This window comes from Physella acuta, unplaced genomic scaffold, assembly GCF_028476545.2.
Source record: "Physella acuta isolate Inbredline_101_S28 unplaced genomic scaffold, ASM2847654v3 ptg002006l, whole genome shotgun sequence".
NCBI lineage: Eukaryota > Metazoa > Mollusca > Gastropoda > Physidae > Physella > Physella acuta.
Genome location: NW_026733511.1, coordinates 17,191 through 44,808, shown reverse-complemented (window position 1 = coordinate 44,808; position 27,618 = coordinate 17,191). Strand labels below are relative to the sequence as shown.

General features: G+C 35.0%; 2 protein-coding genes and 1 long non-coding RNA gene across 4 annotated transcripts; all 3 read right to left on the bottom strand.

The window, feature by feature from the left end:
- Positions 1-757: 757 nt before the first annotated feature.
- On the bottom strand, positions 758-6,991 carry LOC131931685 (uncharacterized). The gene is made up of 6 exons (XM_059288510.1): positions 6,722-6,991; positions 4,992-5,091; positions 4,169-4,313; positions 2,552-2,611; positions 1,859-2,048; positions 758-1,098 (listed from the first exon to the last, which is right to left on the bottom strand). Exons 1-6 carry the CDS (start codon positions 6,831-6,833, stop codon positions 995-997), a joined length of 711 nt encoding a protein of 236 aa, XP_059144493.1. The 5' UTR covers positions 6,834-6,991; the 3' UTR covers positions 758-994.
- Positions 6,992-9,447: 2,456 nt separating this feature from the next.
- On the bottom strand, positions 9,448-16,449 carry LOC131931686 (uncharacterized). Of its 2 annotated transcripts, XM_059288511.1 has the most exons (9): positions 16,135-16,449; positions 15,199-15,364; positions 13,599-13,647; positions 13,036-13,095; positions 12,734-12,793; positions 12,456-12,491; positions 12,130-12,189; positions 11,470-11,665; positions 9,448-9,724 (listed from the first exon to the last, which is right to left on the bottom strand). In XM_059288511.1, exons 1-9 carry the CDS (start codon positions 16,295-16,297, stop codon positions 9,618-9,620), a joined length of 897 nt encoding a protein of 298 aa, XP_059144494.1. In that variant the 5' UTR covers positions 16,298-16,449; the 3' UTR covers positions 9,448-9,617. The 2 variants fall into 2 exon arrangements, with proteins under 2 accessions (XP_059144494.1, XP_059144495.1); XM_059288512.1 differs by lacking the exon at positions 12,456-12,491.
- An 8,111-nt stretch (positions 16,450-24,560) lies between these two features.
- On the bottom strand, positions 24,561-25,714 carry LOC131931682 (uncharacterized). The gene is made up of 3 exons (XR_009384316.1): positions 25,623-25,714; positions 24,898-24,973; positions 24,561-24,648 (listed from the first exon to the last, which is right to left on the bottom strand). It is a non-coding gene; the product is annotated as an uncharacterized LOC131931682 (long non-coding RNA).
- Between the last annotated feature and the right edge of the window lie 1,904 nt (positions 25,715-27,618).

Sequence of the window (27,618 nt, the reverse complement as noted above, 5' to 3'; positions counted from 1 at the left end):
TTATTTTTTCTACTTTTCCCTACCTTATAACTAAATTATGTACATTTAATTTTTCCTGTGAGAAGTTTCACAGAATCAAAATAATAAAACGTGTACACACTTTGTTTTCTTTCATGATTTTCTTATTCATCTTCGTTCTTAATTGTTGGAAGGGATTTCATACAACAAAAATAAGTATTACATATCAATCTGTTATTCACCCTTTGGTCCGTCGACTCAGATTTCACTCTGCTTTTCTTTCTGGATTAGCTTCCATGGTCTTTGTTTGTCCAGGAACAAACTTTAAGACAACAGTTGTTTGATTTTTTGAGTTGTCTCTCCTAGATGGGTTGCTGAACCCAGTGTTTGAACTTTTCGGTTGCAGCCATGAGCTTTACCTGCCCAACCACGCCGACCCCAGCTTTTAAGATTTCAACCCTTTGTTTTTATATAACCAGTCATCACCTATATATATATATATATATATATATATATATATATATATATATATATATATATATATTGTATATTTTATTTCTACTTCCGCCATTGCAAAGTGTTAGCAAAACGTATGTCTTACATTACACATAGTTAAAACAAATAAAAATTATGAGTGACATTTCTACGTGCAACTACACAAATGAAGTTGCACTAAGAATTAGCACACGATATGTACAAACACATATGGAAGTACCATACGAACAGCAATCTTACTTAAATAAAATCACAAATTGGTTATTTCTTAAATTTTATATTTATTAAAATTCATTTACTGCACTAGTTAACTTATATTAAAAAAAAACTGTTGTTTTAAAAAACGAAACTGTTTGGAGTAACATTTAATTACTCAATGATCGATTACAAATCACCAGCAAAATGTATTGCAAATGTTGATTAGCGAACTGTTTAGAGACATAGTTTAATTTTCCTTCTAAATACCCGAGCACCATTCACGGCTAGAGGCTCACATAGACCATCCAAAACACGGTTAGATACCAGGCTTATAATGATCTTTTTATATTCTTGTATCATGGAGATAGATGAACTGTGAATGTAGAAGGTCTCGGTCGTGTCCTTCGGGCTTCTGAAGGCTTTTATTTTGCGTTTGTTCTCTCCCATCTGAAATACACACACCAACATCAATTCGCAAACAAATCAAGCCCTTAACAGCTAAATTCCACCAATTCTAAAATTTGTATAATGTTTAATTTGCAACAGTAAAGATCTGTTGCTTAAAAGCGAGCACAGAAGTGTAAATGTATGAAATGCTTGATGTTTACAGAATAACGGCATTTTGTTTTGATAACCTACAAGCATACTGCATGTAGGAAGGTACAGCGTGGACCCCTCTCCCCCACACTTATGGAAGTCATAAATAGATGACCCTTAAACTAAAACGTATTATTTCTTATAATATATATTTTACAATAAAAATAAGGCCTGCTGAACAAGATTACTTAAGAGTGTTGGATAAGCTAACTTCAAAGAAAATTGATGAAGGGATCCCACTGGCAGGCGTCATATTCAATGAGACTGTTTTGCAAGGAAAATTGGTCTCTACGGAAACCGTATTGTCAGTGGTCATATTGTCGTGAGCCAAATTGACAGGAGCCTATTTTTTGTGAGCAAAAATGACGGGAACTTATTTGTCGGGTGTCGTAATGACTTTTGACGGGGTCGTTTTGACGGGGCCGTTTTGTGATTGGCCGTTTAGACGCCGCACGGAAGGAAACTTTAGAGGAATAGCTTGATTGTAATCTGTCAGCAGAATCACCAGTTTCTAATGTAAACATCGTGAGTAGAACTCACCAGTTTCTAATGTAAACATCGTGAGTAGAACTCACCAGTTTCTAATGTAAACATCGTGAGTAGAACTCACCAGTTTTGGGATAGCCAAGCAGCATGATGTCTCCAAGTTCCACGACCTTGCCATTGCTCTCACTTTTCTTTACTACAGATAGCTTCAGTTTGCCGTCCAGTAAAAGCTGCCCGAGTTTCTGTATGACGTCATTGGCAGACATTCTCATGTAGCTGCTGAGGTAGAGCTGGCCAGTGTTATCTAGTTCAATCTGTTCCAACAAAAACAGAACTTTCAACAACTGTTGCAGATCCACTCGCTTTACGTAAATTAAACAACATAACAGGTATCTTCAATCAAATAAGTTACTCAAAGTGTAAGGATACATTTTTATTGCTAACAAAATTGTGCCATAAATATAGAATTGACACAAACTTAAATTAATAAGAGATCAAAACACTTAGTAATAACAATAAATTTAAATATTTCAATGTGTTATAGTTCAACTTTATTGAAAATATATTTTTTCGACTATAGGCCTATGACACATCTAACAATCAACTTATCAGTATGTTTTTGATATTAATTCTCTGCAATACTACACATCCAACAACGAACTTACCAGTATGTTTTAGATATTAATTCTCTGCAATACTACACATCCAACAACGAACTTACCCGTATGTTTTTGATATTACACATCCAAAAACGAACTTACCAGTATGTTTTTGATATTAGTTCTCTGCAATACTACACATCCAACAACGAACTTACCACTATGTCTTTGATACTGACGAACTGGTTAGCCGAGTTACTGAGAATGACATCCAAATCCTAAAACAAGGGGAGAATAATGGTAGTAGCAATAGTTACTAGAGTAAATGCAAATATTTGGGTGAAATATTTTTCAACATATTATTTAAAAATTTGAGACCTACCATTAGAAACAGTGAATACACATAACAAATATATATATATATATATATATATATATATATATATATATATATATATATATATATATATATATATATATATATATGTAACTAGTGTAGTTACTAAAGACTATTGATAAGAACGCAATACAGTCTGACGCAACAGATGCAGGTGGTGTGGACTGATAACAAAAGTCTAATAAAGACTAGTACAAGACAACTGCGTAGTAGTTGGGAGGCGAGATAATCGGATTGAACATAGCTATGATGTAACGGATAGAACCGATTACGATTACGAATACGAGGGGATATAATAGGAGGGCGACTGGTAGTAAGGGACAGTTGAGAACAGAGTAGAAGCCTGAACTGTAGATACGTGTAGATACGTGTTTAATTAGGAGAACAGAGTTGAAGACTGAACTGTGGAGACGTGTTGTGATTTGTGAGAATAGGAACCATGGACACGTGTATTCTGATATGTGAGAACTAGTGAGGGCAGTGGGGGTCAGTTGGTTCATTGTATTCTTGTGGAACATTGATGCATTGCTATGTGGAGCATTTCTATTGATTCATTTAATAAAGAGATAAATGTAAACCTGCACTTCCGAGTATCTGTGTTGTGGTTGATGTTGTGTGCTGGTCAAAGATAGACTCGGTAACATTTGGCACTGCGAGTAAATACACTCGGTAACATTTGGCGCTGCGAGTAGCTGAATTCAAATACACTCGGTAACATATATATATATATATATATATATATATATATATATATATATATATATATATATATATATATATATATATATATATAAATGAATATATATTTATGTTTTTATGTATTACCTATATAAATAAGTATATATATATATATATATATATATATATATATATATATATATATATATATATATATATGTCACAAATGTTAAACAATACGTCATTTGTTTTAAGTTCGACACGAATTTTATAGGTTTGATATACAAAAATCTTTTAGCATATTAGCATTATGTTTAGCAGTTTATTTATCTTTGAAAAGATTTTTATATATTGTAAATATTCAGTATAAGGTTTAGTAGGTTTGTATATCTTTGAATAAAATGTAGCATGTTAGTAGATCTATTAAAAGTTCCGTATAAAGTTTACCGTTGATAAGGATTATTTATTAAGGGGACGGAGTATTCTAGCGGTAGAGAGCTGGACTGCTAACACGTAAGTCTCGAGTTCGAATCCGGGTTCAAATCAGTAGACCGTCCCTGAGTCCACCCACTCTTGTAGGTACCTAACTCAAGTTAGGGAAAGTAAAGGCGGCTGGGCATAGTGATGACCACACTATCTCTTCATATGCGGAGGTCACAGAAACAAATGAACTCTACTTCACTTGCCCCATAGACCGTCAGGTTTGAAAGAGAACTTTAAGGCTTATTTATAGTTTCTGATGATTGCTATCCCGACTTACGACATTCTTCATAGCGGCTTCGATCTCTGCCATCATTCTTTGTCTGCAGATCTCTATACACTGTTTATACTGATCATACTGTTCAAGCTGTCCACGCTGTCCACGCAACAATGGCAGGAGTAAAATGATGAGTACACACCATATGCTGGTAAATAGAGAAATATAATTGAATAGACAACTCTCTAGTTAATATATAAAGATAGTATTTGTAGACAGCTAGCAAAAGATCATGATAATTATTAGAAACAGGCTGACACAGGTCTTTTTCCTTCTTTATTCTAATGTTGGAAGAGATTCCCTCCAACCCAATTAGGAATTACTTGTCAATCGCTGGCTCCGATTTCAGCCTGCTTTTTTTTTTAGATATCCTTCCAAAGCCAATGTCCATCCAAGAACAAACTAAATGGCAGCTGTTGTTTTTTGTGAGATTAGTGGTTGTCCACTCATCTACCTTGGGTTTCGAACTTGGGACTTTTCATTTCAGCAACCAAGAGTTTAACTGACGCGACCACGCCAACCTCCCATGACAAAATGATATTTATAAATGGTTTCCATAGAAAGATGATGTTTAGAGATGGCACGAAGATATTATTCTTAGACGGCTAATATTCTTAAGACGGAAAGTAATTAAAGAAGTTGCTTTGTATTTCACTACATAAACAGTGAATCTATATAGATAACGTGTCTATGGTTTAATAAAACTAAAACATTATTTATTTTGATGTTACCCTTATATATTTATCCTACCCACCCCCACCCTTAAACACGCACACCGTGTGGAGACGATGACAAGAGCATGTAAACACAAAGCTGAATAACTCACCCAATCAGGATGGGCAAGACGATGCTAAGGTAGTGCACTAAGAAAGACTTATGTTTTTTTATCCTGCCAGACAGCCCTATCATTCTGGGAGTACTTTTAGCTTGAGAGAAAATAAAAATGTCATATGATGTTAAAGCCCTAGAACATAGGCTTTGTGCTATTAGTTATTTAAAGCTACTTGTTATGAGTCTAGGACATTACCCCCTGTAAAATATCGCCCCTGACATCCCTACCCGGAGTCATTACCCCCACCCCACCACCTCCATCCTGAAGAACCCTGACTCTAACCCTAACTTAACAACCAAATCTAGCAAATCATAACTCCAACATCAATCCTAGCACCATCTGTCAATCTCACCCGAACCCTAGCACTAGCCGTAACCCTATCCAGTGTTTCTTCCAGACTTTTTTCTCCGGGGAGGGGGCACTTGAAATTTTCGGGGGGGGGGGGGGGGGGGGCGGTAAACTTTTTTCGGGGGTGCGGACACTGTTAAAAGTATATATTTTCTATATAAGTTATATAAATTTCATTTCGTTCGGGGGGGGGGGGGTAAAATTAATTCGAAGAGATGCCTGGAAGAAACTCTGACCTTATCCCTAACTGGGTGGGGTTTAATGGACAGGGAGTACGGGTAATTGTTCAAGGGGGGGGGGGGGTAATATCGAGGGAGAAATTCCGGGGGGGGGGTAATTGACGGGGTGATGGTGTAATGTCCTGCTCTCATTGGTTAATATGAGCACACAATATTTTGAAACTTTAAAAAATCTAACACATGTATTAAGTAAAACAAAGGAAAACTAAAGATCCCACTTTCGACCTAACGGTTTATCGGGCAGATGAAATACAGTCAGCGTGTTTCTTAACAACGCCTATGAAAGAATAGTGCGGTAAAGCCACTTTTATTTTTCATGACGTGAGTTGGGTACCTTTTGGAGCTGGGTGGACTCAAGGACGTCGTACAGACGCGAGATCCGAACTCAAGACTTTCGGGTTAGTAGTCGTAGCCTCTGGCGCTCGGCAACGCTGTTGTTGCGTCCGGGTTTGGTTCACCTCAGGACACGATTCGTGGTTAACTTCAATACTTTTATTTGGTCTCAATTCTTCACATAACAGAGTAGCCCTCGCCCTAACCGCTACCAACTAACCCCTTACAACCATTCACTCCAGCTTTATACTGCATAAACACACCGGGGTTAACAATACTCTAGGGTAAACTCAACTCGCACACTTACTCTCCCCTAATTCTAACCTATTTCTATCTAACCAACAACTGACCCGTAACAGCTGTGTTACATTTTGATCTAGCCAGTGGCGTAGCGAGGTAGGGTGTCATCCGGTGCGGCACCAGAGGCGTAGCGACCCTTCCCGGGGACTAACTTTCAAATTTTCAATTTGAACCCAAACTTTTGATTTGCACCCCCACCCCCTCAAACTTTCGATTTGCACCCCCGTCAAGTTTTTCTCTATATATTTTGCTATTTTTTGCCTTGGTGTCACCCCCCTAAATGGTGTCACCCGGTGCTATATGCAACCCCCGCCCCCCCCCCTTTAGCTAAGCCTTTAGATCTAGCAAACCACTGTGCCTGTTTCAGTGACATATGAATGGATAGCTGGTCAGCACTCTGCTCAGCCGCCTTTACTTTCCCTAGCGTGAGTCAGACGCTCTTCAGAACTCGGTGGTCATTCTGCTAACAAGCGATTTGAACTCAAGACTTTCGTGTTACGTTACCTTCTAATGTAGGACGATCCACAAGATCAGACTGAATCTTGGCTTCAGGACTTGAGAAACGACCGTCAGCCTCAGGTCCAGTGTACCGGAAACAACGTTTTAAGCTCCCCATACTTCTTGGTTTGTAAGCTAGAATAAACGCAAAGATTACTGTCGTATTATTCTATTCAGATCTTGACAAAAATATGTCAAAACCATGTACACACGTGCTGTTAAAGTTGTAATGGCGGAAGGAGCCGTCTCAAATGATGCGTACTACGTCACGTTCTTAAAACCAGAAAACATTGTGGTTTGAGATTTTTATTTCCTTTAATATTTGTAATGACGTCATCAAATTACGCTGTGACTGAGCTCAATACAATATGCTAGACTTAAGACTTACGCAAACAAGTCGTAGAATCTAGATCTAGATAATTCTATCTAGATCTAGATAATTTCAGACCTTCATTATTTTATATAAATCTTTGTTTAGCTATGTAATTGGCTAATTTAAGATAAAATTTAGTTTGAAAGTTACTACTACTAGACTTAGAAATAGATCTAGATTTATGCGCGTCACGTGTTAAATAGCTAAGTTGTTAGTGTAATCGGCTTTCATGCAGGTGGCACGGGTTCTGAACATGTCAATGTTATTTTTTTTCCAATTTTTTTTATTTTTGAGATGTGAATGATAAACTTGCCTATTTGAACTTGGCGGGATACAGGGAAGGTGAAGTAGAATTAATCTGTTTCTTTGTCTTAAGCATATGAAGGGATAGTGTGGTCACAGACATGCTCGGCTGGAATCGTTTTTTTTAAACGATAAAAACAAGTTGTCTGAAACTTGGTGGGACACTGGGCAGGTGAAGTAGAGTTGAGTAGGTCACCTGTGACGTCAGTATATGAAGGGATAGTCCGAAATCGGTGTTTTTTAAAGATTAAAAAAACATATTTTTGCATGTGGGGTCTGGTTTTTGTGACGATAAGTGACAGACGTGATATTTTTTTATGGATGACCCCCCCCCCCCCCCGAAACCCACAGTTATCCAAGGGATGACCGGGTAAGTCTAGTCTATATATATATATCTAAAGCAAAGTTGTCTGGTGCCCGACAGGACACTTCCCGCAGGCACTACAAATTTGGCATGAGTCTGCCTTGGGGCGACAGAAAGCGAGACCCGGTGCCGGTTACCCAACATGTCCAAGTAGAGGGGGTCAAAACTAACCTCGACTGACCGGCGCCTTATATGGGCTATATTGCGAAAAAAAACTTTTGCCCGACGACCCCCCTTGAAATTTTGTGAGGTGGTAGGAGAACGCCTTGGGGTGTCACAAAAAGCTCGCCATGTCCGGGAAAAATCTGGAAATGGGTCAAAACTGACCAGTCGTATTTCCCTATATAATCTTTGTATTTTATGGGAAAAACAGAAGGTAATTTCAACACGGATTTTAAGGCATTCACCCTAGCATTAGTTTAAATTTAACCACTCCACACCTCAGCCATCGCTAAATAATTAAGTATTCAAATTCTCAAATGTTTTTGAAAACCTAAGCGAAGCTAGGCAGTATGCCTAGTATAATTATATCAAAGCGTAAATAAATTAACACGTATTTTTAAACAAATGATTAAATCCAATGGACGCGAGCGAGTTGACGAGAATCATTCCATAATGTTGTTGACATGGAATAAAACGGTGTTTTTTTTTTAGATTTAGACCGTAAAAATAATGAAAAAATAAAAACTTAAGCCTAAAATTAATTTAGAAATTTTATATTTTTAGAATAAATGCTATAAAAGTTGCACATCCAGAGACCTTGAATATAATTTGATGAGTTTAAGGCTACATTTATATTTATTTTCATCAAGCCTAAGTTATAACTGGATGTTTCACTTTGGTAAGACATGTAGATTGGCTGCACATGAGCCCCGTGTTCGATAATTATTTGTTTACAAAACTTTGCAGATCAAGTTTTTAAATAACAATGCAAATTTAAACCCCAAGTTTTTCTTTTTTTAGCTTACAATAATTTGTACATTACGTTTTATGGCAGCCGATCGAATTGCAGGATGCTATTGTTTATGTCGCCATTACACGTGAAAACCAAATTGTTTTTGCTTTTTTTTTAAATTTTTATTTAGTTACCGAAAGTATTAAAAACATCAAATACATCCAATCTTCAGTAAAGTCCGAAAAAAACCAGACAGGCAGGATTTTATAACCATATTAATTGTAACTACGCCGTGCATGATTTTTTAATTAATTAATGGGCCTCTCAAATACCTTTGAGACTTTTCTCACTCGCGTCCATTGACTTTAAAAGTGTTTTTGAATTGTGGACAAACTTAAAATAGTTTAGAAGCAATATTTTATACAAAGTAGTTTTCAAAGTTAGGTACAAAACATTATTTTGAAGTTTTGCAAGGGGCACAATCGGCTATTGTTTCTCGGCTAAAAATAATCCACAAAGTTGTTGCTCTTGTTTAAGTACAATTCGTATTGAATTCTTATAACTTAACAAGACAAACCAGCTTCCCATTGCAAACGGTTTGTTCTGCCACTGCGAATCATTAGCTTTATATAAATACTTCACAGTACACTTAGCTAAATAAATGAAAATACAAATTGATATTTCCACATGCAACTATAGTAGTATAGCTGCACTAAAAAATAGCACAATGTATGTACAATAGACAATACTACACAAACAGCAATGTTACTTAAATAAAATCACAAAAATTGTAACTTGTAAGCAATGTTTAATAAAATTAATTTACTGCACTATTGAACATATAGGCTTATAACAATTTTTTTTTGAAACGGAACGTTTGATTTCTCATTGACCGAGTACTCATCACAAAGAGAGGTTCGCATAGATCATCCAATACACAGCTAGATTCAAGGCTAGGAACGGCTCTCTACATCCTTGTATCATGGAGGGAGATCAAGTGTGATTCATGAAAGATAGGGCCGTCTACTTCAAGTTTCTGAAGACTAGAGTCATTTTGGCTTGCTCCTAACATATCTGAAATACACACGCATATAAATTTAAATATATAAATATTAATATATAAAATATTATATATATATATATATATATATATATATATATATATATATATATATATATATATATATATATATCGGTCTGTGGGTGGAAGCATACATCTTTATAAAACACTTAACACCGTATTAGAGTAGACCTTAAAAGTAGTCTAAACAACCAGAGGTTTAAACACAACTCATTTTTATGCCAGGGGCAAAGAATCTAATTTGGCTCTATTATTTCAATAATGACTTAAAACATAGCATTTAATAATGTTCTTGCTTTGAATAAATAGACACTATTGTCGTGGGCGTTGACAACCCATTCTCGATAAAGGGACGTAACAATAACGATTGTTGTAATCTAACTAATTAAAACCTAGCGCTTCTTCAATAGTGAAGGAAATTTGGTACTAGATCTAGTTGCATTGCAAGGCTTACATAGAAATAACATCAGTTCTGTAGACAAAACTCACCAGCTTTAGTATCATCTTCGTATATAGAACTCACCAGTTTGTAATGTAAACATCGTGAGTAGAACTCACCAGTTTCTAATGCAAACATCGTGATTAGATCTCACCAGTTTCTAATGTAAACATCGTGATTAGAACTCACCAGTTTCAAATGTAAACATCGTAATTAGAACTCACCAGTTTCTAGTGTAAACATCGTGGGTAGAACTCACCAGTTTCTAAGATAAACATCGTGAGTAGAACTCACCAGTTTCTAGTGTAAATATCGTGAGAAGAACTCAACTGCTTCTTATGTAAACATCGTAACTAGAACACCAGTTTCTAATGTAAACATCGTGGGTAGAACTCAATAGTTTCTAATGTAAAAATCGTGAGTAGAACTTATCAGTTTCTAATGTAAACATCGTGGGTAGAAATCACCAGTTTCTAATGTAAATATCGTGAGTAGAACTCACCAGTTTCTAATGTAAACATCGTGAGTAGAATTCACCAGTTTCTTATGTAAACATCGTAACTAGAACACCAGTTTCTAATGTAAACATCGTGGGTAGAACTCAATAGTTTCTAATGTAAATATCGTGAGTAGAACTTATCAGTTTCTAATGTAAACATCGTGGGTAGAAATCACCAGTTTCTAATGTAAATATCGTGATTAGAACTCACCAGTTTCTAATGTAAACATATTGGGTAGAACTCACCAGTTTCTTATGCAAACATCGTAACTAGAACACAAGTTTCTAATGTAAACATCGTAATTAGAACTCACCAGTTTCTAATGTAAACATCGTGGGTAGAACTCACCAGTTTCTAATGTAAACATCGTGGGTAGAACTCACCAGTTTCTAATGTAAACATCGTGGGTAGAAATCACCAGTTTCTAATGTAAATATCGTAACTAGAACACCAGTTTCTAATGTAAACATCGTGGGTAGAACTCAATAGTTTCTAATGTAAATATCGTGAGTAGAACTTATCAGTTTCTAATGTAAACATCGTGGGTAGAAATCACCAGTTTCTAATGTAAATATCGTAAGTAGAATTCACCAGTTTCTTATGTAAACATCGTGATTAGAACTCACCAGTTTCTAATGTAAACATCGTGGGTAGAACTCACCAGTTTCTTATGTAAACATCGTAACTAGAACACCAGTTTCTAATGTAAACATCGTAATTAGAACTCACCAGTTTCTAATGCAAACATCGTGATTAGAACTCACCAGTTTCTAATGTAAACATCGTGGGTAGAACTCACCAGTTTTGTGATATCCAAGCAGCATGTCATCACCGTTTCCAGGTGCCTTGTCCATGACCTTGTTCAGAATTTTCTGTAGGATACATGTCTTCAGTTTGCCGTCCCGTGCAAGCTGCCTGATTTTCTTCATGAGGTCATCGCAAGACACGCCCGTGTTGCTGCTTAGGGCGTGCTGTTTCATGTCCTCCAGTTCCTTCTGTTCAAACAATAACAATAATCAGAGCATAAAATAATATCATGCACATTTACTTGATTCATGTAAAGTACACAACATAAAAGATATCTTCGACAAAGACAATTTACTCAAGTTATGTAAAATAAAATATTATTTATTAACACAGAATGTATTATAATTTGTTAGTACTAAAACAATTACTAAATATATTACATTTTTGCGTCAATTATATATACATATAAAAATATGTGTATATAAGGATAAATATATGTATGTAGGTATATATATATATATATATATATATATATATATATATATATATATATATATATATATATATATATATAATTGACTCAAAGTTAAAATTACATACTTTCTACAGCACTAGTAATAAGAAGCAAAAAATGCACCATACATGCTGTTCCTCAATTGTAAAAAAAAAATATCCATTCTCAATCAAACTTTACCTCAGTCAATAAACTCACCTGAAAAATGTATAGATCACTCAACTCGTCAACCGCGATTGCCAATACCCTTTTTAAATCCTAAATCAAGAGATGTAATACAAGTGGCAGTAACTTTCAAATATAGGTGCCAGTATTTAATGAAGTACTATGAGATCTGGTACATGGTATTTTGTTTTTAAACTTAAAACAATAAGTGTTAATTGGTACCCGTCTTGTATTCTAAAATGCAAAAAATGCACTATACATTTTAATGTGTTGTTCCACAATTGTAAAAAAAATATCACTTCTCAATCATACTATACCTCATTCAATAAACTCATCTGAATAATGTATAGATCACTCACCTCGTCAACCGCGTTCGCCATTTTACTTTTTAAATCCTAATTCAAGAGAGGTAATACAAGTGGCAGTAACTTTCAAATATAGGTGCCAGTATTTAATGAAGTAATATGAGATCTGGTACATGGTATTTTGTTTTTAAACTTAAAACAATAAGTGTTAATTGGTACCCGTCTTGTATTCTAAAATGCAAAAAATGCACTATACATTTTAATGTGTTGTTCCACAATTGTAAAAAAAATATCACTTCTCAATCATACTATACCTCAGTCAATAAACTCACCTGAATAAAGTTCAGATCAATCAACGCGTCAAACCCGTTCGCCATTTTCTTTTTCAAATCCTAATTCAAGAGAGGTAATACAAGTGGCAGTAACTTTCAAATATAGGTGCCAGTATTTAATGAAGTACTATGAGATCTGGTACATGGTATTTTGTTTTAAAACTTAAAACAATAAGTGTTAATTGGTACCCGTCTTGTATTCTAAAATGCAAAAAATGCACTATGCATTTTAATGTGTTGTTCCTCAATTGTAAAAAAAATATCCCTTCTCAATCATGCTATACCTAAGTCAATAAACTCACCTGAATAATGTTCAGATCACTTAACTCGTCAGCCGAGCACACATTTTTCATTTTCACATCCTAAATCAAGAGAGGTAATACAAGTGGCAGTAACTTTCAAATATAGGTGCCAGTATTTAATGAAGTACTATAACATCTGGTACATGGTATTTTCTTTTTAAACTTAAAACAATAAGTGTTAATTGGTACCGGTCTTGTATTCTAAAATATAAGTTTAGTAGATTGGGTAAGTTAGTATAAGTTTAAGTAGGTTTGTAAACCTTTTAGTTTTAACGTTACGTAGGTTTGTATATGTTTTTAAGGTTCATATAAGGCTGAAATTATTTAAGTTCCCAGAAAACTGCGCAACAGAAAGCTGCAAGTAGAAAAATGCCTAAATACAAACTAATTATGCTAATACACATTCATTTTGCCTTATTTTGTTGAAAGATGTTTAATTATGCTACAATGTAGATGTAGTCACCGTTTGTTACTGCCTACAAATACTCGATTTAAGAAAAAAAATTTGCGCGGTTTTCCGTTGCACATCTTTCCGATGACCTAAATTCGCTATCCCAACTCACAGACATCTGAATGCACATCAATAACATGACCAGGCAGGCGATGTTTATGCTGGGGGAAAAGTATATATTTATAGACAACATGCTGGGATAAAAGTATAAATTTATAGACAACATGCTGGGATAAAAGTATATATTTAGCGACAACATGCTGGGGGAAAAGTATATATTTATAGACAACATGCTGGGATAAAAGTATATATTTAGCGACAAAATGCTGGGGGAAAAGTATATATTTATAGACAACATGATGGGATAAAAGTATATATTTATAGACAACATGATGGGATAAAAGTATATATTTATAGACAACATGATGGGATAAAAGTATAAATTTATAGACAACATGCTGGGATAAAAGTATATATTTATAGAAAACATGATGGGATAAAAGTATATATTTATAGACAACATGCTGGGATAAAAGTATATATTTATAGAAAACATGATGGGATAAAAGTATATATTTATAGACAACATGCTGGGATAAAAGTATATATTTATAGAAAACATGATGGGATAAAAGTATATATTTATAGACAACATGATGGGATAAAAGTATATATTTATAGACAACATGATGGGGGAAAAGTATATATTTATAGACAACATGCTGGGATAAAAGTATATATTTATAGACAACATGATGGGGGAAAAGTATATATTTAGCGACAACATGCTGGGGGAAAAGTATAAATTTATAGACAACATGCTGGGATAAAAGTATATATTTAGCGACAACATGCTGGGGGAAAAGTATATATTTATAGAAAACATGCTGGGATAAAAGTATATATTTATAGACAACATGCTGAGGGAAAAGATGATATTTATTTATAACATTCTTACAAAAAGATGATAATTCTTTTATACAACATGGTGCCAAAAAAGATTAAATTTATAGACAGCATGTTGGCAAATAGATTATATTTATAGAGAACATGGTGGCAAAAAAAAGACTATATTTATAGACAACATGCTGAAAATAGACAAAGATAATTTAACAGAAACCGTATTAGCAAACATACAGTGTGATTTTTACAGAAAAATTGCTGGGAATTAAAGAAATGCGATATTTGTATAAATCGTTATATCAAATAGACAAAGGTCTATAGACATCATTTTTCCTAATGGAGACAGATTATATTTGTAGACAGCTAGTATAAGATGATATTTATTGAGAAAAAGCTGATTAGTGAAAATTATATTTATAGGTGGTTTCCAGATGAATTTGATATTTTAAAACGTCTTCCAGAGAGATGATAATTATATTTGGCTTCCTTGAAAGATTATATTCACAGACGACTTCCAGAAGATGATCTTAATAAATGGCAGACTGTCTAAGAATCTGCTTTGTATTTTGCTACATAATACTTAATCCATGCAGATCACGTGTCTATAGTTTCGTTCAACTAAAAATGTATTTATTTTGGTGTTTCCCTTATATATATATATATATATATATATATATATATATATATATATATATATATATATATATATATATATATATATATATATCCTACACACCACCCTCCCTTAAACACGCACACCGTGTGTAGATGATGACAAGAATATGTAAACACAAAGCTGAATAACTCACCTAAAGAGGGTGGGAAAGACGATGTTATGGAAGTGCTCTATGAACACGGCGATCTTCTCGGCCTTCTGCTTCAAGATTCCACACAAACCCATCCTTCTGGGAGTCTCTAGAGCCAAAGGCTCTCCCTCATCGAAGCAGTTGTCCTTACTCCAACGGCAAATTTCAGCTAGAGAAATAACTATGAGGTAACAGCTATAGAACATCGGTTACGGGATGTTATTTTTTATAGCTGTTTATTAATATGTGCACATATGTTTGAAATTTTTTTAAATTAAATTTAAAAAAAAAAACAAGTTTCAAAATTGAAAGTCATTCATCGAAAAATTAAAGTTTTCCTTTTGTACCTAACAGTTCATAGTGCGGATAAAGTAGTGTATTTAAACAACGGCTTATGAATGGATACGAAGCAAAATGTCCATTCACGTTTTAAATTACCTTACATGACGTGAGTCAGGTACCTATTAAAGCTGAGTAGGCTCAGGGACGTCCTACAGACGTGAGTCCGAGATCCGAACTCAAGTCTTTCGGGACGCCCGTCAACGCTGTGTTACAAGTGGATCTGGCAAACCACTATGCTTGGGAGAATGTTGTCAAGTAGATCTAGTAAATCTAGTGTGTACTAACTCTCGCACAACCATGGGTTGAATAGTTTACAGAATCTATAGCATGATAGCATGACTTGTAAGTTAAGTACCGTTGTGAAGTTGTTTCAGTCGCCTCGAGATAAGAAGGGATTTTGTGGTCAGAACTATGCCCAGTCGCATTTTCTTACTTTCCCTAACGTCAATTAGGTACCCATCAGAGCTGGGTGGACTCAGGGAAGTTCTATGGACAAACAAGACTTTCAGGTTAGCAATCTAACTAACCCATGTACAATAATGCCGAAGTTTCATAAACAGTGTTCACTATTGATATTAAGTGTTAAATTAGGCCTACCTCTTGATGACTCACAAATCACGTGATCAGATTGAGGCTTAATCATTGGACTTGGCATAGAGGCGGGGTTACAACCATTGTCTGGCTTGACTTGAACACTTTTGTTATGACCGTAAGGCTCTGGTCTAGGGTACCCGAGGCGACGTTTCAAAAAGTACATCATACTTATATTGTGTTTGTAAACTAAAATAGCACAACTTAATTTAGTCTAGTCTTTCGCTAAGCAGATCTCTTGACAGAAACATCAACACAATGTACACACGCTGTTGGTAGAAATAGTATAATGGCGGAGGGCCTCAAATGTATACGTTTTCAAAATATGTGTAGTGCGTCACATTTAAAAAGAAGAAAAAAATGTGGTTCGAGATTTTTATTTCCGTATATATTTGCAATGACGTCATACAATTAGATGTGGCAGAATATGCTGTTATTATCATTGCTTGAATAAATAACATCTTTTGTTAGATCACATAATGAAATGTATTTGGTTGAGTGAGATTTTTGTATTGTGGATGAAATTTCAAATAGTTTTGAAGATGTTCTAATACAAAATGTTTATTTTTAAGCAATTAAAATTAAATTAGTGTGATCCATGTGCAGTTAAATCTGTGTTGTTAATTAGCCTTAATACTGTTTACTGTTTGACCGAGCTAACTAAGCCACGCATTTCTGTACTCTCCGTTGGGAATTAACAGGCGAGTGTTTTATTTAACGAACTGGATTTGGATTCGGGTTTGGGTTAGGGTTATGACAAGGGGAAGGGAAGGTTAGAGAGGGTTAGGGTTAGGGTTAGGTTAGGTTAGGTTAGGTTAGGTTAGGTTAGGTTAGGTTAGGTTAGGTTAGGTTAGGTTAGGTTTAGGGTTAGGGTTAGGTTAGGTTAGGTTAGGTTAGGTTAGGTTAGGTTTAGGGTTAGGGTTAGGGTTAGGGTTAGGTTAGGTTAGGTTAGGTTAGGTTAGGTTAGGTTAGGTTAGGTTAGGTTTAGGGTTAGGGTTAGGGTTAGGTTAGGTTAGGTTAGGTTAGGTTAGGTTAGGTTAGGTTAGGTTAGGTTTAGGGTTAGGGTTAGGTTAGGTTAGGTTAGGTTAGGTTAGGTTAGGTTAGGTTAGGTTAGGTTAGGTTAGGTTTAGGGTTAGGGTTAGGGTTAGGTTAGGTTAGGTTAGGTTTAGGGTTAGGGTTAGGGTTAGGGTTAGGTTAGGTTAGGTTAGGTTAGTTTAGGTTAGGTTAGGTTAGGTTAGGTTAGGTTAGGTTAGGTTAGGTTAGGTTAGGTTAGGTTAGGTTAGGTTAGTTTAGGTTAGGGTTAGGGTTAGGGTTAGTGTTAGTGTTAGTGTTAATGTTAGGGTTAGGTTAGGGTTAGGGTTAGGTTAGGGTTAGGGTTAGGGTTAGGTTAGGTTAGGTTAGGTTAGGGTTAGCGTTAGAGTTAGGGTTAGTGTTAGTGTTAGTGTTAGTGTTAGTGTTAGTGTTAGGGTTAGGTTAGGTTAGGGTTAGGGTTAGGTTAGGGTTAGGGTTAGGGTTAGGGTTAGGGTTAGGGTTAGGTTAGGTTAGGTTAGGTTAGGTTAGGGTTAGGGTTAGGGTTAGTGTTAGTGTTAGTGTTAGTGTTAGTGTTAGTGTTAGTGTTAGTGTTAGTGTTAGTGTTAGGGTTAGGGTTAGGGTTAGGGTTAGGGTTAGGTTAGGTTAGGTTAGGGTTAGGGTTAGGGTTAGGGTTAGGGTTAGGGTTAGGGTTAGGGTTAGGGTTAGGGTTGGGGTTAGGGTTAGGGTTAGGGTTAGGGTTAGTGTTAGGGTTAGTGTTAGGGTTAGGGTTAGGGTTAGGGTTAGTTTTAGGGTTAGGGTTAGGGTTAGGGTTAGGGTTAGGATTTGTTTTCTGTGGTTTAGGCATTATAAAAAGATGATAAATGAAATAGCTAAACAGAATAGACTTTTTTAATTGTTTCGTAAGTTATAATGTGTATCTCTGATTTTCTTGAAAAAAAACGTGTCCCGTCCAAATTTTTCATCTTCTCGTCCACAGCCTCGCTTTGGGCGACAGTCAGCCAGTTTTTCCAGTCTCCGACTTGCCCTGGAAAAATAAATCTTACTTCAGTTAATTGTGAACCTTTAAGGGCTGTAAACATTTTCAAGAAATTAGTCATGAGACGGTCGGTTGAAAGGAATTTAAAGCTTCGGGTCAATTGAGTAGAGCTTAAGGCTGTTGGACAGTTGAGGAGAGCTTTAAGCTTCGTGTCAGTTGAGTAGAGCTTAAGGCTGTTGGTCAGTTGAGCAGAGCTCAAAGCTGCGGGTCAGTAAAGGAGAGCTTAAAGGTACTGGTCAAGGGAGCAGAGCTTAAAGTTATAGAAATAGGTGAAATCTACTTTACATGTTCCATGGGCTGTCGTGTTAGAAAAAGAAATTTTACTTTTCTTGACTATAAATGTAGAGATGTTAATGAAATTTTTAAAGAACTAATTAATTGGGTTTGGATTCTGACCTTTGCGAAGGAGAGATCGGGAGAAAGTGCCATTATTGGTGTACGTTTCTTTCATAGCATCGAATTTTGTGGCCTTGACAATGTCCTGCGTCAGCTGGTTATCAAGGTCAAGGTCGAGAAATTCGGACAACTTTTTCATCACTTTGGTCAGATCCTGTACAACACTCAAGTTCAACAAATATAGGCCAGGTCTGAACCATGTTGACAGTGGCGTAGCTAGGGGAGGGCGGGTGGGGGAGGGCGGGCCGATCTTTAGGGGGCGCCAAATGGGTTAGAACAACTACAATTTAATCAGCATTAAAGAATGATAGAAAGTCGAAATTAAGGAAATAGACTATTGTTTTGCTTTTATTGATTATTTAACTGTATTTTCCATAAATTTGTGACGTCTTAATGAACGATTGTCAATGAAGTTATAGATAAAATGGGGATGTGGGGATTTTCGCCATGTGAAGAACTATATATAACTAGGATCTAATGTGATAGTTTCCCCCAAGCTACCGAATGTGTCGCTACGCCTCTATCAGTGGAAGTAAACTGTAACCAAGCTCACAAAGGCTACCTCTTTCATGTCCTCGTAAGACACCAGTAGCACTTGTAGGTCTGGGTTTGATTTGATCATCTGATCCCACTCTATGTAATAGTCGTAGTAGGAATCGTAGTCGACTGTGGGTTTAAAGGGATCGCACTAGTGATCTCGGAGATTTTAAAATTGTGGTATTTAAAATGTTATGTTTTTAAGAGGTTATACAATACTTAATACGCGAGTAGACAGACTCTTTATATATATATATATATATATATATATATATATATATATATATATATATATATATATATATATATATTCTTGTATTCATATAGTTAAAACCGAAATGCAGGCAGAGTTTCTTCCAAGCATCTCTTCGAACGATATGGATTTTAAATAGTAAACATACACATTTACTAGTGTCCGCCCCCCCCTCCGAAAGAAAAGTCTGGAAGAAACACTGAATACAGGCCTACTTAAAAAGCTATTATTTAATATATAAATAATATAGTCTATGTAAATATATATATATATATATATATATATATATATATATATGTATACATATTTATATATATATATATAAATTATATATACATTTAACATATATATATATATATATATATATATATATATATATATATATATATATATATATATATATATATATATATTTATATATATAAATTGTTATTATTATTATTCAAAGGAAGAAAAAGAAAAATGTACACACAATTCTTCTTACTAGTTAAATTAATACAAACTATTTGTAAGAAACCTTCTTAAACAGCAACTTGTATAGTTTATATAATTGCTTATAACCTACTCTTAGTGTATCTACTAGAGTAAAACAAATGCTATCCATTCTAACACATTAAATCAATGCTGTATCGAGTCCCAATAGGGCACAAACCACAATTAAACAAAGCCGTTCCATGAACAAAATGAACTATCGATCAGATTAAAACAATGCGGTTCAATATCGGTTAAATAACTGTTCTATTTAGTCTCGTCATACACTTCGAAGTTTATTCTAAAGTGTGTCACGCTTCACTGGACGATCACTACAATACATACACGCTTGACTTGGGGCCCTTGCATAGCCGTAAAATAATGTGCACACGCCTTAAGAAATCCAGAGAGAAGTGCGCACATGACAATGGCGTCGCTATGTCGGTGTTGTGACCTACTTAGGTCTTATTTTTTTATTTAGTTTCACATTTATGTAATCGACATTGAGTGGTCTGTGGTGCAATCGCCAGTATTTTTCCATCACGTGTGGTGAAATTTTCCAAATATTTCGATTAGTTATTTCGAACTTTGGCGATTTCCTAACCAATAGTCTTATGACTTTGAAAGCGACCTCCCCTGGTTCTCTGGTGAGATAAATACCTGGAACGGGCTGCTCCCAAGGCCGAAGTTTTGATCAGACATTCCGGGAGAGTTTGCCATGTATGATGCCATATTATATTCTATAGTTTATAGCAGCATATTTCCCCTATTACTTATGATTTAGGAATCATTCTGTGCTTTAAGTTAATTTCCTATAAGCTGTGTTGATCTGTGCCAGATCTGTGTTAATAGTTACCTAGAGTTTTTTTCCTCAACACGTAAGTTTGGTTTTGTTTATTTTGTATAATTATAATATTGTATAATAGAGCTAGACTCATATTTTGAACTTGTACACATGTTAAAAGGTTATACATAGATTAAAAGAGTTATTAGTTCCAAAGGTTCGTCGTGTTTATCCCCTAGACGTTGTTTCGAGTCCACGTTGATTTTTTATGTCTGATACTCTTTTAGTTTTGTTGTCATCTGTGTATAACCATCAAAACGAATCCGGAACGTGCATTTACTCTACCAGAGGTATAGTGAGTGTTCGTAATAGTGTCACCCGTCGCGGCACCTCATGGTGTCATCCCCCACCCTTTTCTTTTTTCTCTTTAAGCTTTGCAGTTGTTCCCCACCCCCCTTTTGGTAAAAGATATAAAGCGTTCACATAATGCAGCTGGGTGTTGCATTGTTGTCTCTATAGTTTGCATGTGAACGTCATGGTGTCACCTCCCCCCCCCACCTCCCCACACTCTTCTGGATTGTCATTATGTACTTAAATACTTTTTAATTATTTATTATAGATATCTTGAATTTTTTTGTCTTGGTGTCACTCTTTAAGTGGTGTCAACCGCACCCCCGCCCACGCCCATGGGTTTTTAAATATTAGTAAAATTTGTAAAGCGATAAAGCAAGCGACGGTCAGAAAGAGATAAAAAAAAAAGTATGTGGGTAGGTGGGAGAAATAGATAGAAAGAGATAGAGACAATCCATTAACGATACAGAAAAATGGAAATTAAAAGGCTTGAAGAGAGTCAGGCTTTTTTTTTAGCCAGGCTTGTAAGTTGAGTCAAACATGATAATTTATTCACGATTGTATACTATTCAACAACAGTGTTACCTTGAAACAAGCATTTGGAATATTTATCATAATCGTTTCGTTAGGAATTTCATGATTAATGTCTTTGTTAATTCGATTACAAACCTAAATTTATAACAATGATTTTTTTAACAAACGAAAATGAAACTTTAATAGAATCAAAAGTTTAATGATCCTGGTTAATACCAGTTATTTTCATTTTAAATTCAAGATAATATGCAAATCTAAAGTATATAATAGTGAACGTGATTTATCGCTAAATTAAAAAATATAATATAACACCAGTACAGTTGCATTTATTTTTTCATTGTTAACTTCTTGTCTAAAAGCATTAGATGCATTGTGTCCAGGTAACATTTAGATCCATGGTGTCCAGTTAACATTTAGATCCATGGTGTCCAGTTAGACACATTTGGATCTGTCATAATTTGTCTTGGAGTAATCAAATGGACTAGCCGCTGCACAGTTTGCAAAATCCACGTCACACTTGCAAAGCCCTTCTTTGCAAGTGTCGCACGAGCAGTCTGGAAAAAAGATTATAGGCATTCAACTTTAAACGTTAAACGTTAAACGTTAGACGTTACACGTTAAACGTTAGACGTTAGACGTTAGACGTTAGACGTTAAACGTTAGACGTTACACGTTACACGTTACACGTTACACGTTACACGTTACACGTTACACGTTACACGTTACACCTTACACCTTACACCTTACACCTTACACCTTACACCTTACACCTTACACCTTACACCTTACACCTTACACCTTACACCTTACACCTTACACCTTACACCTTACACCTTACACCTTACACATTACACATTACACATTACACATTACACATTACACATTACACATTACACATTACACATTACACATTACACATTACACATTACACATTACACATTACACATTACACATTACACATTACACATTACACATTACACATTACACATTACACATTACACATTACACATTACACATTACACATTACACATTACACATTACACATTACACATTACACATTACACATTACACATTAGACGTTATTTACAATAGTCGGAATATCGTAAACTTTTTATTTCAAAAAATATTTTGAACTTAATTTAAGGCCACTACATATAACTAGGCAAACTAAGTAAACAAAGCTATTTAACTTTTTCGTACTTTGCCGGAAAACGACGCGCATTTTGTTTAAATCACAAGTATCAGTAGTATTTTGTTACAGGTCAATGTTTGTTCCAAATTATGTTTATTAACAACTACATTTAACTTTATTATTTCCATGCAGTCGCAACACGAAGGGAGAAAAGTTATGAGGAAATAACACAACATAGTCCTAATTGAGTACCTGAAGTTACGGATATGATTTATGTAGTAGCACACTAAATCTAAAATCTTGGTAGAAAAGAAACCCACCTTACTAGAAATGATCGTTTAAACGTCATTTTAGAGCAAAACTAAAATTATGCTAACAGCCTAATATCAGTAACTCTTTCTTTTGTAATTTTATGTTAAATTAAATCAAGTGCTTACACTATTATAAGAAAATTACGCGTACTTTATTTTAATAACGGAAATTTTACTTCATGGCCGTAGTTTTTTTATTTTTTTTTATTTCTCTTTTATCCACAACAAACTACATTGGCTTACATATACACAATCAGTTAATTATTTTAAAAATCTTAAGTAATTTTTAGAAAGAAACACAATATCCAGATGTATGTTAGGAAAAAGTAATCACAAACCGCATTTAACGCTGTTTTTTCCAGTGTATGTATAGGTGTAGGTCGTAAAGTAAGGGTCGCAATTAGCTGCAACCATTTTTCTTAGGCACATTCTGCGAGCTTGGCAGCAGCTGAATGAACAAATAAAAATCGACCTTGTTTACATTTCATTTTGTGCTTTTCCAACATCTAGCTCTTAGTTACTAGAGAAATGGAAATAGAATCTGTTTCACAATGATAAGTTACTAGAGAAATGAAAATAGAATATGTTTAACAATAATAGGTAACTAGAGAAATGGAAATAGAATCTGTTTCAGAAGCAATTTAAAAAAAACCATGGTGTTAGATGGGTCATGTATTATGGTTGAGATCAGAGAAAATAACAGAAGTGTCGCTCATTTAGACTCCCCGAGGAAAAAAGACAGGGTTAGCCAAGGTAGATGTGGAGACGCAAGGAAAAGGAATCGGGGATAGTCTGAAAATAAACTTTTCTGTCGCTTAATGTAGGAAAATATCAGGTGATGACTATCTACAAAATAAAAAATTATTTTTTAAAAAATTTGTAATAAGCACATGGAAGATAATTGTCAAATTTAAATGCATACTTTTTAAAAGAATTAATTTAATTAAAAATTATTTTTTATATATTTTTTTGAAAGCACTTCCTATTATAGATTAACAAAAATAATCATTTTGCAGGAAGAAATCACACAAATGACTAAAACATTGTGTACACTATTTCTGAAAAATGGTACATGATTTATAAATCCAATACACACAAATACACCCACACACTTATATATACCTGTCTGTTGCGTCAACAGGAATTCCACGCCTCCCAACGCCACACCAACAGCCGTAATTTTCGTAAAACGTGTGGCTTCTGCCCGTCACTTTGACCAGTACTTGCTCGTAATTATACGGCGTTCGCTTCACCCGAATTGATACGGAGTCGCCAACAAAGGCGCCTGTCAGAGAGAGTTTCAGAGAAATATAAAACAGCGAGCAGGCTAGAGACAGTGGCGTCGCTAGTTCGGGTGTCGGGCGGCAACATACGGTGTCACACCCCCCCCCCACACACACAATCTTATTTTGTAGGAATCTTCAATTTGTACTGAAAAGACTTTAATTAATAAGCATTTTTAAATATTTTACAAATTGTGTCGTGGTATCACCCATTTAAATGGTGTCACCCGGTGCGATGTGCACCCCTTGCCCCCGCCTCGCGACGCCTCTGGCTAGAGATACTTATGCTATAATATTAAAACAATTTGTGTCTTGGTATCACCCCTTTAAATGGTGTCACCCGGTGCGATGTGCACCCCCTGCCCCCGCCTCGCGACGCCTCTGGCTAGAGATACTTATGCTATAATATTAAAACAAGTTAATTAGAATTTTCTACAAACTAAACACATAACACGTACTTAAACTCGTACATAATTGATAATCACAAACCTAACAAGTGTATCAACAATATGTAATTAAAATGAGTTGAATATTTAAATGTAAGAATTAGATATCAAATGCTTAATTGCTAATGTATTTGTGTGATACAATTCTAGAAAAAAAGCAAGTTAAAGTCATTAAAGATGTACGTATATGTATATGTACTTACAAATCACCAGCACTGCGATGGAGTAATGATTACAGAATAACATATTGAATGTTATAATTATAGCTGCTTTTTCTATCTGGGGTAAATCAATACAAAAGCAACACCATCATTTTGTAAAACAGCGAAAGCAAAGTAATTTATAACATTTATGTGTTTTTTTAATTGAAAGATGCATTACTAATGCTATAGAATAGAAGGTTCATGCTATAGTTTATCTATGCTCCTTTAGGCTGTCTATTAAAATGCTTTATCTCTAATTAAAAAAATGAAATTGTATGATAACGCCTTTGTTGAACGAAACAATTTTAAAAAATCTCTAATGTAAAGCAAAATACATAAATAGTATAAAGATTATCATAGTGATTTGCTATTTGCTCGACAGGAATTTCTCAATTTAAACTCTACACACCGGATCTTTTTAATTTTTTTTTATAAAATATGTTTTAATTACAAGCTTTTATGTAATGCACTAAATGTAGAACATACTATTTAAATACTACTATTTAAATAACTATAAAGAAAAGCGTGGGTCACTTTTGTATATATTGGATACCTTTACTAATATTTAGTGAGTTAAATAAAAGCTTGTAAAAATCAACTTATTTATTGATGTTGTTAGCAATAACAATAAATGTTTAAGCAATTCTTGCAACCATTCATCTTTGGAAAACACTGGTTCCCTGATCTTCTCATTGTGTGAATTTTACTTCGACAATATCACATACCATAACAATTAACTTCACTTAATGCGACTCAATAAATAAATTTCTGTACAAAAACATGAGCCCTAAATTGTTGTCTGAAAGATAATGTGCTATTTATTTAATTAGTGACACGTATATATATATATATATATATATATATATATATATATATATATATATATATATATATATATATATATATATATATATATATATGTTAAATATTACTTGCCCTAATGCTATTAAAAAAATTGAATTCAAACATTAAGATACCTACAGTAATGTGAAGAGAATTTGTAGGGCAAATACTATATTAAATAACAGCTAGTTTAAAACGTACATCCCTTTTATAGGCTCAGATATAATTAAATTTCAGAGGAAGTCTTAGTAACGCTTCTGTTGCTTTTGTAGACACTCATGAATAAATAAAATCAAAAGACGTGACTGAGTGCATCTTTTTGGAGCTAGGTGTAACCCTATTGGGCGTAGGCCTACTGCAACACAATTTGCGCCCCCACCCCCCTTGCCCACCTAATAGAAAGTGGAAACACTATCCATGCGTCTGGTAAACATCCTGTCGTCTGGCACACCTAACCCAGCCATCAGTCACACCTGACCCAGGCGTCTTATAAACACGATCTAGACCGTGGGAAATTCTTGATTTGACGATTGGGATAAAATTTTAAAAAAAAAACGTTCGCGCTGTACAAAATAATATCTTTTATAAATTTTCTATTATGTCATCGTCTCTGATCGAGTTTCATCTACGTTTGAAGCTATTTTCAGTTTAGTGAATGATTTAGGTTCGTCTTTTAAACTGTAAATTATGTTGTTTTCTTTCAGTCTTTGAATAGCGGGATTGAGATTCTGGCTTGTTGTAAGTTCATTTGAATTTTGTCCAGAGAAGCCCCGCCATTTGTGCAAGAGAAAAAAAATGAACGGTCGAAACGTTAAACCCCGCCACTTTTTGTTAGCTCCAACTAAATGAACGCACGCAACCTTGACCTAATTTCATGTCAATACACTTGAATATTTAAAAATACGGTATTCGCCTTATAAAAAAAACTACTTGTCCGCTTCGAGAGCTAGAGTTAGGGTAAGGGTTGGTTAGGTTTAAAACTACAAGTTCCATATCATCTTTTTATAATCTCTTTCGGTCCGGCGGGATTTACATATTGGCGGAGTTTACCTCAATATATGAACAAGATTTGTTTATTTAAAAAAAAATTACATCGTTTATTAAACCAAATTGCCAATATGATTTTACTCTTAATGTGGGCTAGTCGATGTGGTCGAATAGGAGAGCGTTCGGCTCAGTGGCGGAACTAGAAAAAAATGGCCCCCCCGCAAAAAATTTTTTTAGGCCCCTATATATATATTATATGCATCTATATGTATATATATATATATATATATATATATATATATATATATATATATATATATATCTATATATATATATATATATATATATATATATATATATATATATATATATATCGGGTGCAGTGGCGTAGCGAGGTCGGGTGTCACCCGGTGCGGCACTTAATGGTGTCACCCCCCAGAGCCATAGAGACCCTTCCCAGAGACAAACTTTCAAATTTTCGATTTGCACCCTCCCCCCCCCTCAAGTTTTCGATTTGCACCCCCCCCCCCCGCTCAAGTTTTCGATTTGCACCCCCCCCCCCCTCAAAATTTCGATTTGCACCCACCCCCCCTCGAGTTTTTCTCTATATATTTTGCTATTTTTTGCCTTGGTGTCACCCCCCTAAATGGTGTCACCCGGTGCGGTCCGCACCCCCCGCCCCCCCCCCCCCCCCCCCGAAAGAAATTAATTTTATATAATTTATATAGAAAATATATACTTTTAACAGTGCCCGCCCCCCCCCCCTCCGAAAATTTCAAGTGCCCCCCCCCCCCGAAGAAAAAAGTCTGGAAGAAACACTGCCAAAGACCCACCCATATTATAACCGAATATAACCCCTCCCTGTTACGGGCTAAACATGAAATTAAACAT

Coding starts and splice junctions, on each gene's coding strand:
- LOC131931686 (XM_059288511.1), bottom strand. CDS start 16,297: ATGATGTACTTTTTGAAACGTCGCCTCGGGTACCCTAGACCAGAGCCT. Junction 12,492..12,733: donor TTGATCTGAACTTTATTCAG/GTGAGTTTATTG, acceptor CTCTTGAATTAG/GATTTAAAAAGTAAAATGGC. Junction 9,725..11,469: donor GCTTGGATATCACAAAACTG/GTGAGTTCTACC, acceptor TGTGTATTTCAG/ATATGTTAGGAGCAAGCCAA.
- LOC131931685 (XM_059288510.1), bottom strand. CDS start 6,833: ATGGGGAGCTTAAAACGTTGTTTCCGGTACACTGGACCTGAGGCTGAC. Junction 2,612..4,168: donor AAGCCGCTATGAAGAATGTC/GTAAGTCGGGAT, acceptor CCCTTGTTTTAG/GATTTGGATGTCATTCTCAG. Junction 2,049..2,551: donor TCAGTATCAAAGACATAGTG/GTAAGTTCGTTG, acceptor TTGTTGGAACAG/ATTGAACTAGATAACACTGG.